The sequence below is a fragment of the Tyto alba genome, unplaced genomic scaffold, assembly GCF_018691265.1.
Source record: "Tyto alba isolate M040663 unplaced genomic scaffold, T.alba_DEE_v4.0 Super-Scaffold_2, whole genome shotgun sequence".
NCBI lineage: Eukaryota > Metazoa > Chordata > Aves > Strigiformes > Tytonidae > Tyto > Tyto alba.
The window spans coordinates 44,073,162-44,089,791 of record NW_024881282.1 but is presented as its reverse complement, the minus strand read 5'-3'; the positions used below and the strand labels follow the sequence as shown (position 1 = coordinate 44,089,791).

At 41.6% G+C, this 16,630-nt stretch overlaps 1 protein-coding gene across 1 annotated transcript in view; it reads left to right on the top strand.

The window, feature by feature from the left end:
- The window catches only part of LRRIQ1 (leucine rich repeats and IQ motif containing 1), a 112,073-nt gene extending 108,222 nt beyond the window's left edge, over nt 1–3,851 (top strand). The window contains exon 26 of the mRNA XM_032999856.2: nt 3,712–3,851. Coding sequence (XP_032855747.2) covers nt 3,712–3,851 — 140 coding nt within the window. The remainder of the gene's footprint in view (nt 1–3,711) is intronic.
- Nucleotides 3,852–16,630: the final 12,779 nt, after the last annotated feature.

Genomic DNA, 16,630 nt, shown 5'->3' with positions numbered 1-16,630 from the left:
CAGAGTCTCCTGTCTTCCCTTATCCCCTCAATCTAGACAAAATTCAAACCACTTGCTAATGGAGCTGTATTAAGTGAATAATTCTGAAGGAAAAAATAGCCTTTTTGAATAATGTAGAATCAGAAAACCTGTTGTAAACAGAGGCATTGACAACAAAATAACTGAGTTTTAGTTTTAATTTGTATGTAATATTTTTTACTTCTTGCAAGACTCTACCTAGATGCTTACTTAAGTACAAAGCTGCTCTTACTTTACCAAGGGATTGTTCATACCTACATTTTTTACTGAAATAGCAAAAGCCAGGAATTAAAAATAAGCATAGTAGTTTGTGGACACACATGTGATAAATCAAATAAGGCCTATATTTGCAACACATTCCATTCCTATATTTTCATTTTCCTTTCTGTTTGTTCTTGCATTAAACTCTAGGAAAAAGAACTACAATAAAAACCTTTTTTCATATTTGACTAATACTTTCATAGTAAATGAGGTATTTCTTCGCTTGCTGACACAATTTTTCAATCATTATTAACATTTAAGCCTCTAGCACTCTATAAGTATAATGTCTGAGAATTAGGTATAATATGAATAGAAGTAAGCAAACTTCACTATGCTTATATGTTTGTCTGACTCATATCTGTTTGAGAATTCTTCAGGGAACAGGCTGTTGGATCTCCATGACAGTTCTGTCTTTCATCACTCCAGTTAGACCTGTAACTGGAACAGCAGTGTTGATAATAATATGCATCTCTCATCTCTTAGTACTATTTAGTAGATATCAAAAGTGCTTTATCAGCACAACAAGCATAATTATGCCCATTTCAAAGATAGGAAAATGGGATATATGAAGTCAGTGATTTACAGTGATTTACAACAAACTTGTCTTGTAGATATTTCATTCTAAATTAATTTAACATTCCCTACAGTGGTTTTCTTTTATTTGGCTGAAAGTGCTGAGAACTGTGTGAAAGATGGAAAGCACAAATACAGAGTAGTTTATGATTTAATTCAGTTTGTCTAGGTCACCACTGTATAGTAAAGTTTAAAGCAGACCCTAGGAAATCTAACCGGCACTTCAGGCTAGATAAAGAAAAAGGAAGCCATGGCTGTCAGACTTTGGGATAGCCTTTGACTTGTTAAACCTGCATTCAAGCTGAGAGTCTACATCTTTAGAGTATCTGGGATTTTGTGAAAATACCTTCAGGCTGAGGAATTTATCCTGCTCTGTTACTGAGGGTCTACAAATCCTGAGCTATGATTCTTAGAGACATCTAAAACATTGTTTTGTCAGACAGTTTATATGCACTCAAGACTAATAAGTTATTACATTTTACTCACAAAATATTTGACTATGCTACCCTCTAAACAACGCATACATCAGTTACAATTAAAAATATAAAAAAAAAAAATTGTGAACTTTTGACTCTGCAGTTTAGACAAGCACAATTCATGCTATGACAGATACGGCTGTTACTCTGCCAAAATAAAAGGATATATTAGTAATTTATGAAGACTTTTCACAAGTTTCTTGTAGCAAATTACAGAAAGTCTGTGGAAATTTTTTTATGGAATAATAATATACATTTCATAATAATGGAAGAGCAATAGATCCCTTCCAATGAATTACATATATTTATAAATGGAAAACCAGAAAACCTACATTTACATATTTCTGAAGTCCATCATGAAAATAATCTTTAGTGGTACAGACAGGTTCATAAACAAGTGAGGGTTTTAGTCCAGAAATAATCCAGATTAGGCAATTAGGATGTGACTGACTTCCTCTTTTGATACATTGACTCTATCAATTTTAAGCTAATTTTCAATTTTTTTAATTGATGTTTTTGTTCTGACATTTGTATTTATTCTGTTTTAAAAATAATGTAAGGAAAAAATACTTGCTTTGTCAAAATATAAAAATAGATAACTGGTATGTCTAGTGTACCCTTATCATTGATACAGCCTTGAAGATGGGCGCATAGGAAAGTCAGTCTCAAACATAAATTAGCCCTAAACTTCTTTTCCAGTCTAAACATGCAATAGCTGTTTCCCTTCTTTTTCTTTTTTAACAAATAACATATTCCGGTCTTAATTCTTTTTGTTGTTTAACAACATTTGCAACTTCAGAAAACATCTCTTTAAATTAAAGAAAGGATGCAATTTTTTAAACACTATTACCATGTTAGATTTATTTTGAAGTTTCACTGATTAACCACTTAATTTACTAATTTGAGGGTTTCAGCCTTCAGTGAATACATTATGGATCCCAGTCAAAAGAATTAATGGAAAGTTTACTGCTTGATTAAATAACTTTGCTCTTTAACGAAAGCCTTTCTGCACTAGAGATATCTGCTACCATTTGATGTGTTAAAAGGATCCAAAGGCAAAGAAACTGGGAATCTTGTAAAGGCAAGACAATAGTATTTTAAACCTTTATCAGGTTGACCTAGAGTAAGTTATCTATTTTAAGAAAAAACAAACAAACAAACAAACAAACAACTGGCAACATCTGTAGAGCCATAAGAGATCAGAGTTCATGTTAAGAATACTTGGAAGCTCTTGACTGCAAAAAGAGATAATTATCCAGTAAGACATATTCGCAATAATTTAAAGCTTCATTAAAAAGCGAACTGTAGCCTGGGAAAGGTTTCTGACATTTAGATATAGCAGGCTACAGAAAAGCATCCATGAGAAAACAAAGAAGTTTTAACTGTTTGAAACTTCTAGCTATGTTGTATATATTAGTAGATAGACTTATATTCAGTCATATGAGTTAAGCTTTGTTTTAATTTTTTGGGACTATTTATTGTGAGAAATTTAATATTGCTATTAAAAAGTACTAAAATGTTAAAATATCAAAAATACTAAAAATATGTAGTTAATAATCTTTTCCATTGACAGGTGGCAAAATTATGTTTGTAAAATTCTTATTTAATAAACTAAGATAGCATACTGCTTTTTTTATACATATATATAAAACCTGCTGTACTGTGAACATCATATCATTCTCTTGAAAAGTGTGAGTTGTCTTCCACAAATGCTTTCTTCCTTTCTTATGTCTAAGAAAGATATTTCCATATGTAAAGTGTTAGTTGGTGTAAAATGAATATCATACCTTCAGTCATATTTTATTTAAATAATTGTCTTAAGTATTTTGTAGAAACTGTTGTCTAAATTACTCAAGTGTCTGTATGCATAATGATGAAAGTGATTAGTTATGTATTTCTATATGTGTACTTAAACTTGCTGTGGCACCATTCAGTATGAAAGTTTAAGTATTCTTAGTCTTCGAAAGAAAGAAATCTCTCTTACTAGGTCTAAGATACTAAAACAATAACTTGTTAATTAGATATATCTTCTGAACTAGTTCATCTGCTTGAAAGATGAATAACATTACTAGTTTCTGTATCAAAAGCATTGCATATCTCTTTATGTGTTTAAAATATGCTCAAAATCAACAGATAGTGGCACTTGAAAAAATATTATAGTTTTGTGTAGTAATTTTACTATCTATTTTGATAAGGAGTTTGGTTTTAAAAAAATATTGCCTTGTGAAAACACTTGGGTTACTTATAAAACAGTGAAAAATACATAGTTATAAAAGTTGTGTGCTATCAAATTAGACATATTAATGTATGTTATTACCTAAATGAAATTTAGGTAGTTTTGTTTGGTTGATTTTTTAATTTCACATGTCTGTTTACTGTTTAGAAAAGAATATATCTGCTCCAGAAAAATCATGTTTGAGTCCATCTCTTAAAGAACGGATATCTTTTCGAGACCATCCAGTGCAGCTCAGCGGAGGATGGGGAGCAGGCAAAAAAAGGCAAAAGCTTAAAAATATTAGCTGAATATTGGAGATAATTTTACTAGTTGATTTAATCAAATATGGAGAGCATATGGAGAACTGTTTCTTTTTAAGCCTGTGAATATCAATTCTTGGATTCTCATTTATTACCAATATAAACAGTTTCAGTTAACTACATTTGACATATTTTATTATACATGGTTACAGTGGTTTCGGTTTGCTTTTTTTTTTTTTTTTTTGTCAAAGTATTTTATACCTGTCAGTAAGTTATTATAGTTTGTGTTTTCAATTGCTTTTATGTTCATGTGGTGTAGAATGCAGAACTGATTAACTCTACAAGGATTGTTGTACAGTGAACAAGTTTAGGCTTGCTTATAAGTAATGGTTGAGATGTGAAAAAGTAATAAAGATTCATGCTTGTGTGATGTATGTCACATATCAAAACACTGAATTCTCATTTTCTCACAAATAAAATATATGCTTGCAAACTGTGTTGTGAGCTATAACAGCCACCAATGACTCTCTTAGTGAAGTCTGTTTAGAATATTTTACTGAAGCAGCAAAAATTTGGAGCAACCTACAAATGGTGGGGATGCACTTATCTTTTCTTAGTAATATAAGAAGTCCTCTAGAGCATTCATCCTAAATTATGGTCATAATATGATAAAGCAACCTGTTATTGGTTTATATTTTCAAAGATTTCTAACATTTTCCTAGAGGGTTAAAGAAAAAATAAATTTACTAAGTAAGTTTTCAGTTTGTTCTGGGGTAATGTAACATTACATCTACATGACAATGTTAACCCAACTTTATTTGTTCATGTAGCCAGACTTCTTCAGACCCATGTGTAAAAGTTTTGTGGTGCAAGGAGATCTAGAGAAAGAGAATAAATGCTGTTTCAACTATTTATGAGTATCTAACTCATTACTTCTAGTGCATGTTTTGCCCATCAACGTACAGAATAGAAAATGTTCCTTGATTTCAAAGCCTAACATTATTTTAATGTTTTCCACTTTGAAAGTAGAAGTTGCTAATTGGATCTAGAAAAGTCTGTCTTTGGTATTTCCTCATCTGTTTTTGTCTAATATTGCAAAGCCTCAACCCCCTACAGACTGAGAGAGAGGTGGGGAGAGTAATGGGGCTTGAAACTTCAGTCAGTAAAGAACATAAATACTTATGTTGTGGCTGTTTTTAAAATGTACTTAAATTACATATGACATTATTCTGAGGTGCTTTTTATACTAATGTACACATATAACTTTGGATTGAAAGCAGTTATCTCAATTTTTGTGAATACTCAGATTCATTTTCAGATTTAAAAATGGCTGATCTCATGGAAAATCTCCAGTAAATAACATTGCTCATTTGAATCAGTGTGCTGTTTTTATTCTAATTTTACTTTTGAAAAGTCATTGCAGCCTACTTCAAAAAAGATTTCTTTACCTTTCTGAAGAATGATGATCAGTGGAGGTTGCTCAGCCTGACTATAGAAATGCTGTGGTTGTCAGGTATAAAATATCCTTAGATGCTTAAGTTGTCTGGTTAGTTTCCCAATGTATGTAGTGAGTGTTAAACTAAATTTCCAGATCTGCTATATAATGACTTCTAAATGTCACCCCCCAAAGACTGGAGCTTCTATGATTTCAATTGTATCATCAAGGATGTAAGTTTTGTAGGAAAAAATTTGTTAGTTCGAGATATCTGTCACTATATGTGGCAGTGTGGACAGTAAATAGATGTACCACTGTTAGAGGTGTTAACTGGAAATCAAAATGCAAAATCAAGCAGTTCACAGTTTAACATTTCTTGTAGATTATTCCCTCTATTTTTCTAGAGTCTCCATAATATACTGCACATCACCACATCTGCAAATAAGAGATATTTGTGTTTCAGATTTCATAAATTTTTCTATATTTATATAGCCTATATCTATCTACCTCTATATCTAAAAAAGACCTGCTGTATAAAAGTTGTCATACCTGATCTCTTTTACTTTCCAGGTATTTCTGAACGACAAATACCTCCAAGCCTAGATAAAATGTTTTGGCAACATTTTAAAAGGCATTTTATTTTGCAAAGAGAAAATAGTAGCTTTTTAACATGCAATTTATTAAATTACAAATTGGAGTGATAATATTCACAGACATGCCTTTTCACGTTCATAATATGCTTAGTCTGCTATTCCATAAATTGATACTATCATGCATAGGTTAAGTAGTATGCCCAACAGAAATTAAGTTATAAAGTATGCCAAAATACATTGCTGTTTTCATTACATAACATTGCGATGTGTAATAGCATGATGTCTTATTATTGTATCCAGCACATTTTTTTAAGAATCGCACTGTTGAAAGAACAGTGTGTCTGGTCAAGGATGGATAAATGTGCAAAGTGCAACTTCTGTTCAAGCTAGCAGAAAGACCTTTATTGATTTCAGGAATTAGGTGAAGCAAACCTAAATCTGGGCAAATGCCTGCTGTTCATGTGATATTTTACAGTCTGTAAGGTCAGAGGTAATATGAATGCTGCACATCACGACATACTTATGATGACACAAATTTTTCAAGTCCTATTCTGCACAGCAGAAAGTTGTTCCATGCTTTCACTGTGTTTTTCTTGGGTTTTCTTTTCTTTCTCTCTTATTTCTTTTTAGTTTTCTTTTTTAAATTTATTTTTAATTTTTATTTCTTTGCTTTCTCCCTTCCACCTCTAACCCCCAATACAGCAATTCTCATTTAGTACAAGAACTTGTTCTTAAACATCAGTTTCTCTGTTCTGATGTCGGAGTGGCTGTGAGTCACAGTGACAGCCCTTCAAAACCTGCACCACAAATCCCCGAAACTGCATGTTTCTGGATGCACTACTGCCTTTGTGGTGCTCCAGACCTCTTTTCAGCTACTAACGTCATCTCCTCGGCACTTTTTGCTGTTCCCTGTAGATCCTTTATGTAAATCCTTCATATAGAACATGAAGGAGGAGGGACTTACAAGCTCTTTAAAAAATATTCCTTGGATATATAAAGCTCAAGTCTCGGTACAGTAGAAAAACATTAATCCAAAATTAAGAATGAAACAACCAAGGTGCATTTATGCATTGATCCTTTGGGTGTCATTTGCCAAACCTTGAGAAACTTTCTGCAAGCTCTCCTGAACAGATCCCTGGAGTGTCTTTTCTGGTGCAGCTCACCAGAAGGTCTGCACAATAGTTCTTTAAGCCCTCTCTCGTTTGAACGGTGGCATTAGGAGCATCCTTACCTGCTGCAACAGAAAAAATGCTCCCCAAAGTGCATACTCGGAATGAAAATGAGGTGTTAATGGTACTCAGGTAACCCACACCTGAATGACAGAACACTGTGAGGAAATGTTTCTCACTGAATAATGGGAAGATTTTTCTACTTACCTGTTAAGAGCTTTTAAAGAGTAACCATGCTGACTCAAAAGATTGTTGCACAAATAGATTTCTTGTTTTAACAGCTCTGTAAATAGCAGAGAGTCATTGTATCTACAGCATAGATATTGCATTGGTGCAGGGTCAGTTGGTGTCATATTATGACTTAGTAAATCATTATAACTAATTAGTAATGCTGTTATTCAAACATGCATTCATTAAAGGAATATCCACTGTACATAGTGTTTGCATTTGTCAAAAACATGCCACAGGTGATATCCGAATCTGGCCTCAGACACAGGGGTGGAAAACTGCCGCTTGGTCTCCCAGTACAACTTTTGTACACACTATGAGGAATATACCAGATCCTTTTGATTTTAGTGTCATAACATCATGATAATGGTGATGTATATTCATGGAGGTGCAATCTTTCCTTGATACACCCTGAAATTACTCCTCTTAACATTAATGGAAACCAGGGTAATATTCTGGGACACTGCACTGTCTTAATATGGTTTTCTTTAATGAGAAAAACACATATGAGAAGTAGCTACTACTGCATGGCCCAAAAAGGCAGGAAAGGAACTCAACCATACTATAAAAGGTTGAGTAGCCTGATATCACATCTGAGATCCAAGCTGTTTGCACTTAGCTGTACTAACTGGAAAAAAAATTAAAAAAAAAAAAAAAAAAAAAAAGAGACACACCAGCAAACTTTGTTGTTCTGTTTATTTTACAGTCATAAGTGAAAACCAAATTAATTTTATTGTTATAGGAGTTGCAAAAAGTGTAGGAGCTTTGACTAGTAGTCTGTGGAAAGCAGACAAATCACAGTCACTGCTGATTTCATCATTGTGTAATGTCTTAGAAAATGGAAATCTTGGCCCACAGTGAACTACTGCAGCACTTGCTAGAGCTTGTGTGATATATATATATATATATATATGTATATGTATATGTATATGAAAGTGGGATGCCAGCTGGTCCTGGATGTAGCTATGTTTAAGTAGGAATGCGACATCTCTTTCTTCTCACACACAGGCAGAAAATGTGCCTAGAGTAGGGAAAGAGACGTAGGTATGGCCTGCAAGTAACAATATAGATCAGCCTAAAGCAGCTGTTGGGTCTTGTGGAGAGCTGCTTCCCTGGTTTTCAAGGTAGGTGGTGGGCAGGAAAGTGCTGACCTCATGTCCTTGGATCCATCCTCAAGGCACTGTCTGAGTCCCAAGCTGTGCTGAGGGTTTGTTCACACTAAAATCCCTACTGGAATTCATGAAGTTCCATGATGGAAAATGGACAGGGACTGGGTTTTCAAAGAGATTTTTAGTAGAAATATTGTGTAACTGCCCCAGACTGGCTATCCTTACAGTGACTGGAGGTTCAAATGAATGACATTCTGAACTACACTCTGCAGAAGTTAGAGAAATGGATTGTTCTTCATGAGCCCAGATGGGCTTCCCCATCACTTGAGTGACATGGATGCTGACACAACGGGTTAGTACATACCTAGCTGCCAAGAACTACATTTGTTCCTCTCCTGGTCTTCACTTGAATGATAAGTAGGTCTGTTTGGAGTTAGCAAGCTTTTCTTAGTTTCTTAGTTTATTGTTTGATATTTATATGGCTACTTTTGGGGCTTGGTTTGTTTTGGGGTTTTTTTGGTTTTTTGTTTTTTGGTTGGTTGGTTGGGTTTTTTTTTTTTTGTTTTTTTTTTTTTTTTGGTTTTGGTTTTGGTTTGATTTGATTTTTTTGTTTTTGTTTTTGTTTTTTGTTTGTTTGTTTGGTTGGTTGGTTGGTTTTTTTCTTTTTCATCAAACACTAAAGCAGTCCAGGTGCCCAGGTAGATGCAAAATTACTTCTGCCTGAAATGCAATTGAAATCTCTTTAACGGTAAGCAGGTAAGAGCGTTTTATTTTGATAACACCCAATGCCGATTTCACACAGTAAGAACTGATTAAAAAAAATGTTTGTTAATAGGAGAGGTAGGGTTTCTTTATCCCTAGGGCATTCATTTGTTAAATTACTCTTAGGCAAAGAAACCAGAGGTTAGCATTTTTTTTTTCCTGAGGCGTTGCTTCAAGCCTAAACGCAAATAAGCACCACCAATTAGCTGAGCCACAGCTAAGGTGCGCGACAGATGTCCTGAGGTACAAGACAGCTTTTTAGGGGAGATCACTATCTAGCTAAAATTCTAATAAAGGATAACTGCCGCTATTTGAAGTCCGCTTAATTTTCTGCTCTTGTGAGCCACACTCTGAAAGGGAGAACGTAGTAAATAAATAAATAAATAGCCTCTATTTTCCTGCTACATTCCGGTCATTAGATGAGAGGTGTCCTTTCAAAACTGCATGTTTTCTGCCACCATCACCACGTGTAGGAGGTGCGAGAGGTTATTCATGGCAAGAACACAAGGCAGCCGTAAACTTGCCTCTGGCTTGCCCAACATGTTGCCATTAGCGCCATTTCATACAGTTCCGCAGCAATTTTCCTTTAAACGACAATTTCAATAATGCGAGAAAAGGAGGCGTGCCGCGGGAAGGAGAGCACGGCTGGGCGAGAGACGGGGAAGAAGAGGAGACTACATCGCTCACGCCGGCTCCTGAAGTGGCAACTTCGAGAGGTTTTCTCTTTCGTCTGCAACTTTGGAATTTGCGGCTTCTGTGAAAATTACGGCGGGGCGGGCGAGGGCGCTTCGTGCCGCCGCCGGCGGGGTCAGCCCGGAGGGGCGGCCGCGCTGCGCGCCCGCGCAGGGGGAGCGCAGGGGCTGAAATCCTTCCACACAGTCGTTTCCCACGTTACGAGCAACGGCTTCGTTCTTCATTGAGGGTTCAGCCCCACTGATTTCTGTGCGAGTTAGACTGGGGGAAAGGAAAAAAAAAAAAAAAAAAAAAAAGGGCCGGTAACAAAGAGCCGTGGTTCATGCAGCCCCTGAACGTTGGTGCTGCTTTCATTCGCTTTTAGGTACAGGTAATGTCTCAGGAGGTCGTTGCGCTCATATAATGAGCGGCCCGGGCTTGCGCAGGGTTGAGGCCGGGGCCGGGGCGGTGCGGGGCGGGCAGGATGCGCCCCGGCCCGCGGGGATGCGCGGGGCGCGCTCCCAAGTGGTCCAGAGGGGCGACCTGCTTGCTCTTCGCGGGTACCTCCTGCCCTGCTTCACGCTTGCAGCACCTCCGCTTTACCTGATCACTCGCTAACATAACACCCATCCCCACGCACCCCGCCCCACCCCCCCGACCCCAGCAGAAATGCGGACACAAATAAGGGACTTTTCTGCGGGGTCGTGTCCCCTCCCCACCGCCCATCGCTGCCTGATACCCTCTAGAAACAGGCATCACACAAACGGGCCAGGGAAAAGCTCTCTCGCGGTGACATATGCCAGGTACGGGTTTTGTCAGGAAAAGTGAAATATTCCGAGGCAATTTGTAATACAGTGGATTAATTTTGATTGCCTCGGGGTGGAAACAAAAAGAAGACTGTCTCTAACCGTAGGCTGGGGGCTGACTTTATTTGCCAATATCAATATTTGTGTGGAAAGCTTAAAATATGTTGTTTTTCCAAGAGCTGAAGTTTTAAAAGGGGAGGAGGAGGAGGAGGCCTGTGGATGAAATATTAGCAGCATATCGGTTAACCACTAAGTCCTTTTTTGTATTCATCTAGCCGTTTCTGGTAAGAAGGGCAGAGAGTCTAAAGACTCGGGGATAGATGCTCCTTAATGCACCTAGCGTTTGAAAAGATATAGGCAACTCTCAGCGAAGGACAAAATAAGGCTGAGACTGTACAGAGCTAGGTTCTCAAAGACCAGAATAAAATTGCTCTGTGGCTTTCAGCATCGCTGAATTACGCATTTTTAATCGGATCTAGCATACATTGCATTGGAAAAAAAAAAAAAAAAAAAAAAAAAAGCCAGCAACGGTTCTTTCAAAGGAGCAAAGGAGCTAGCCTTGAAACCCAGCAGTCGCTGTCAAAGCAGCTCAATGCATCCGTTTGTTAGTGCCTCCAACTTGAACAGGGATGTATTTCTTAGCCCCCTGTCCCTTCTGTCTCACACCTTCCTTTAGCTTCGTGCTTAGAAACCAGAAAGTAGACCCATATTTCATGCCTTAGAAGAAATCAATTCATCTGAGATGACAAGGCAGCCCCCCTACACAGGATCTCCAGGCCCCTCGATACATTCAGAGCCTCGGGGTAGCTCCGGTAATGCAGCCCGTATATTTTCGGATTTGTCCCAATATTAATCAAACTGCCATCAGGGAGGACCACGTAACTTGCAAAGGAGAGCTTTTCTTTTCGGTTCGCTTGTTTGAGGAGGTGCGCGAACGCTCAGGGCTCTGCGGTCACCTCAGCCGGTTCGCGATGGGAGAGCAAGGAGGGATCGTTGGTTAAAAAACAAAATAAACCAAACCAAACCAAAACCAGCTTTCGTTAGTTAGACTTTCTACACTTAAAACTCTAAATCAGCTCCTTTGGGGGAGTGCCCCCTCCTTGGAAATAAATTCCCGGGAAGGGGGGCAGAAGCAAATGTTCACTCATAACATACTGCATAACCTCCTAGTGAGCTTTTTCACCTTTGGATTTTTCTCCTAGGGAGCGTAATATATATATATATATATATATATATATATATATATATATATATAATGGTGTTTCTATTTTGCCTTGCGTGTATCTCTCTAATTTATTGGGAAGCACGGCGGAGCGGGCGGGGGGAAGATTTGGATTTCAGAGTTGATCCAGCTGCTGGAGCACAAGCCCGGCTTGGCTAATTCGGCGGGCAGGTTTGTCCCCCCGCAAAATCGGGGGGAGGGGGAGACAGACGCCTCCTCTGCGGGCCACGCCACCTCCGGCTGCAGGCAGGGAAAGGCCGTGCCCTGTAGTCCCAAGTGGAAAGCCGGATCCGACTCCTATTTGAAGTGCGGAGCAAAAAAAAGTCGGATCCGAGAAGCATCTTTCGGAGCAGATCTCTTCTTCCTGACAGTGCCAAACTGCACGGGGCTTTCAGTCCCACGGCCCAACTTTCAAATCCTTTCTAAACTTGATAAAGGGCTACAATACCACCCCGATAAAGCATAGATTAAATTCTTGTAGGATTTGTTTTTATAGCACATATGTAAGTAGGATTCATTATAATTTGAACTAGATCAAGATAAGAGATTAATGTTTTTATAGAGCATCTCTGCCGAGATTTCCTATGGGTCTAAGATTAAATCCACACACTAAATATTATCTCATTCCATTCTGTGTTGAAAGAAACGTTAGACGGTTTAAGAAGAATCATTACGTGTTGCAGGAGGAAAATTGTCGAGGTTCGTCCAGCTCTGACAGCAATCCTGCTCTCCTGATGGGTGGAGAGGGATGGGGGAAACTTCCCATTCCCCACTTCCTTGTCTTCCCCCTGAATATGCCTTTGAGGCACATGAAATCTTAATTTTATCTGTGCAGGTGTCATCCAGGAAACCTCCCAAACAGCTGAGGTATTGTCAAAGCGCCAAACTGGAGGAACCGTGAAATGATTGCTGTCGTTATGTTTTGGCTGGTTTGTGGACAAAATCTGGGAGCGTCTGAACCTCGAGTCTGGCTGGGAAAGGCTCCAGGCTCGGGCCCAGCCTAATGAGAAAAGACACATCACTTTCCCTGTGCAAGATGAGCGGGGCTTGACAGTCTTGTCCTCTGCCCACGCAGAGTTAACATTAAATCACTGAGTAGAAGAGTAGTCGATTTTTTCCTACACCTTCACCTATCTCTGAAAATACAGATCTCAGGTTTTTGGTAAAGTCACTCCAAACAATGTCAATGAAACACTTCCCCTCCGAGCGGAAAAGCTGAAGGCTGCCCATCTACTCCAGAACCGATTTTTGTTTCTTTTCTTAGGTGAACAAAACCTGCTCTTTAGGAAGAAAGTTCGTAAAACGGGGCTTGGATCGGGACCTTTTTGCAGCCTGGCTGTGGAGAGACGAAGCACAGCCGTCACTTTTAGGCATTGAGATATTGATAGTTAACATAGTTTAAAAAAATAAATTAAAAAAAAAAAAAATCCAAATACTAACATCCCTCAAAACTCAACTTCTTCCATGTTCATTGAGATGCGTTGCATTTTTTTTTTTTTTTTTTTTTTTTTCTGGCAGTAAGAATACTTCACATGATTCTTCTCACAAACAGGATGTCTGGAAAATTATAACTTAGCCAAGCCAGATTTTGAATCTGTAATTTGCAATTTGCCACGTTCCGCTGGGAGGGAGATGTGGAGAGGGTGGCGGGGTCTCTTTTTACACCTTCGTTCGCCTCCGCAGGTCGGGTCGGTCGTTTCCCAGGACCGGGCGGCTGAGACCGGGACGTTCGCCTCTCGGAGGGTCTCTCTGTAACCCCACTCCCGAACCGACCTAATGCAATAAAATCTCTGGGTCTGAACGTGAAATGAGCAGCTAGGCAAAGCCTCAACAAGGAAAACAGAAGGACCGTGGAAATACTGAGCCACTGGAGCACCTGTTTTTCGAGAGAGACAGTTTTCTTGGTGTTTCACGGACCCTCCTTCCCCCGCGGCTGTTGGGGTGCTGGATCCCATGCAAGGAAATGTAGCGCTCCCCTTCTTCCCCTACAGCCACCCCCCGGCCCTCCTTCGCTGAGGGGGGCTATTCCCCCCGCAGGAACACCCAGCTCTCATCTTCATAGCCTCCCCTTCTATTTTCCCGGGTAACTGGAGTGTGTGTATGTGGAAGGAAGTGAATAATAGCCCCAAAATTCGTTTAGCCCACTCCCAGGTAGCGCCGGTATCTTCCCATTCGGTCCCTAAATAAATTTCGTGTTGTAACTTTTCTAGAGGGAAGAGAAGTGTCGGTGTGAAATAGATTTTAAAATAAAAATAGCTTTTCTGTGTCCTGACCTCTATAGTTAAAAACCGCTATTAGAAATGGGGAGGAGGGACGGGGGGGATGGGGATTCCTGGGCATTTGGAAGGGAGATCCTCGCCCGTGTTAGTTCCGTTCTCACTTCATTTAAACAAACGCGAGAATGTGAGAAGTGCGGAGGAGCTCCCTCAAACACGCAGTAGCACCGTTTCGGCTGGAAACTGCCATCCAGAGCAGCAGTGGCAGCAGCCGCCGGGCCCCAGGATCGGCCGCCCTGCCCGGGGCCGCTCGTCCCGCACCCTGCGGGGCCGGCACCGGGCTGGCAAACGCCTCCTCCTCAGACCGCTCATTTTTTTCGGCGGCGAGCAGCTCGCAATTTACGCGGGATCCTCATTCCAAAGCTTGGGTCTGTAACTTCTGATCTCGGGAAGGGCAGGAATGCGCGGGCGGAGGTGGGGAAGGCAACCCGCCTGCCCCGCAGGTTGCCCGGCAGGTTGCCCCGCGGGTTGCCCCGCAGGTTTCCCCGTGGGTTGCCCCGCGGTTGCCGAGGCGGGTCAGCCCCCCGCGGTGTGCGCGCCCGGCTGCCCCCGGGGGACAGGCTTCCCCCGAGGAGCTGCGATGCACTGCCGGGGCGAGCTCCTTCACACCACCTCTGGCCGCGAAACGTCTCTCCATCACACATAACACCCTTTCACAGAAGGTTTAGGAGATACTCCATCTCTGGAAACACAGCGGCACATCTGCACGCAGCTCTTAATAACCGGGCTGCCTGGCGGAGGGAATCAGTCCCTGAAGAAAGATGCCTTTCAAAGCTGTCTCACCTCAGCACAGGATTTTTTTTTCTTCCCCCCCCTTTGCCGCCTTCTCTCCCGGGATCTGTCCAACCCCTTTTAAATGGTGTTAGCCCGCTGAAGTCAGCTTTCTCTTTTCCAGCTTTTAAGGAGAACGAATGCCATAAGTGGCGCCGATTCTCCCCTAGGTTCCATCTCTCCTTGCCTTTGAAGTCAGCTGGGTTGCACAGAGGTAAATGAGAGCAGAATTCGGTCCCCGGAGCTAACAGTGATGTGGAACCACTCTGATATTTATCTATCTGTCTGTCTGTCTGTCTGTCTGTCTGTCTGTCTATCTATCTATCTATCTATCTATCTATCTATCTATCTATCTATCTATCTATCTATCTATCTATCTATCTATCTATCTATTTATTTTCCGGGGGAGAAGGGACGGCTATTAGGATCTGGTTATAATTTTGTGTCGTTCTCTATCTTTAGTGCTCAGATATTGTAAGCGCGTATATAAATCACAGCGCCGGGGAGCGCTTTGCAAAGACGAGGCGAGAAGGGAGTGGAGTCGCCACCGGGGGTGAAGATGCTGCGGGAGGAGTCAGGGTGGTTGGTTTTTTTTTTTCTCAGAGGAGCAGGGGAGGGAAAAGCACAGAGGACGCGGCCGCCTGTGCCGAGCCTGGTCCCCGGCCGAGCTGCCCGCAGCTGCGGGGGGGGCAGGTCTGGGGGGGGGAATGGGGGGGTGCACCGGCCCTGTCGGAGTGCGCGGCCGCCCGAAGCCGCCCGTGGGGGAGTGAGCCCCGCCGCCGCGGCGGCTCTTCCCCGCCAGCGGGACACGCGTGGCCCCGCGGGCGGGCACCCGCGCTTCCGACAGCCTCTCTAGAAAAAGCCCTGCTGCTGCCGAAAACTCTGTTTTTTTTTTTTGTTTTGTTTTTTTTTTGGTTTTTTTTTGTTTTTTTTGTTTGTTTTTCAAATAGGCTTATGGGATGCTCCTTGTCCTCGGCTCCCCTGGAGTTTAATAGTCGCCTTTAAAGAGGGACATTTATTGGGATAAAAGTAGATTGCAGTCTGCAACAACGTTGCATGTGTCTTTCATTTAAAAGACACCGAGACTTTTTCTTTCTTTTCTTTTTTTTTTTTTCTTTTTTTTTTTTTTTCCCTCCCCCAGGGCATTTAGTGCTTTCAAGGCGCAGTTCTAAACAAGCTGCCGAAACGCCAGCACACGGACATGCGGGCGGCGAGGGGCAGGGAAAGGATCTGTTTCCCCGAGTCTGGAGCAGGCGTTGAGCCAAAAGGTGCAAGGAGGAAGCGTGTCGCTTCTTCAAGAAAAATCTAGGGACGAGAACTGCCCCCGAAGCGGTTCCCGGGGTCGGGTCCTGCCCCTCATCCCGGCCCGGCAGCCGCCCGAACCCCGCCGCACCTGGCCGCGCACCGCGGGCACCGCTCGTCCTCGCCGCCCCTTCCCCTTCCCCTTCCCCTTCCCCTTCCCCTTCCCCTTCCCCTTCCCCTTCCCCTTCCCCTTCCCCTTCCCCTTCCACTTTCCTTTCCCCCAGGAGCTTTCAGGAATCCCTTCCACCTCTCCCTCCCCAAAGGCGGACAAAGCAGCACCCCCCGTCACCGAAAACACCCCAAGTCCCCGAGCGCCACCTCCGCGCTCCCCCGTGGCAGGGCCGACCGTCCCCGGGGGGGTGGCGGGGGGGCCGCCGGGGCAGCCTGCCCGGACTCCGCGCCTCCCGCAGCCGGGGGATGGGGATGGGATGGGGAGGGGGGGCAGGTAAACGGGCTGGAAAACGGGACGGAGATGCGGAGGT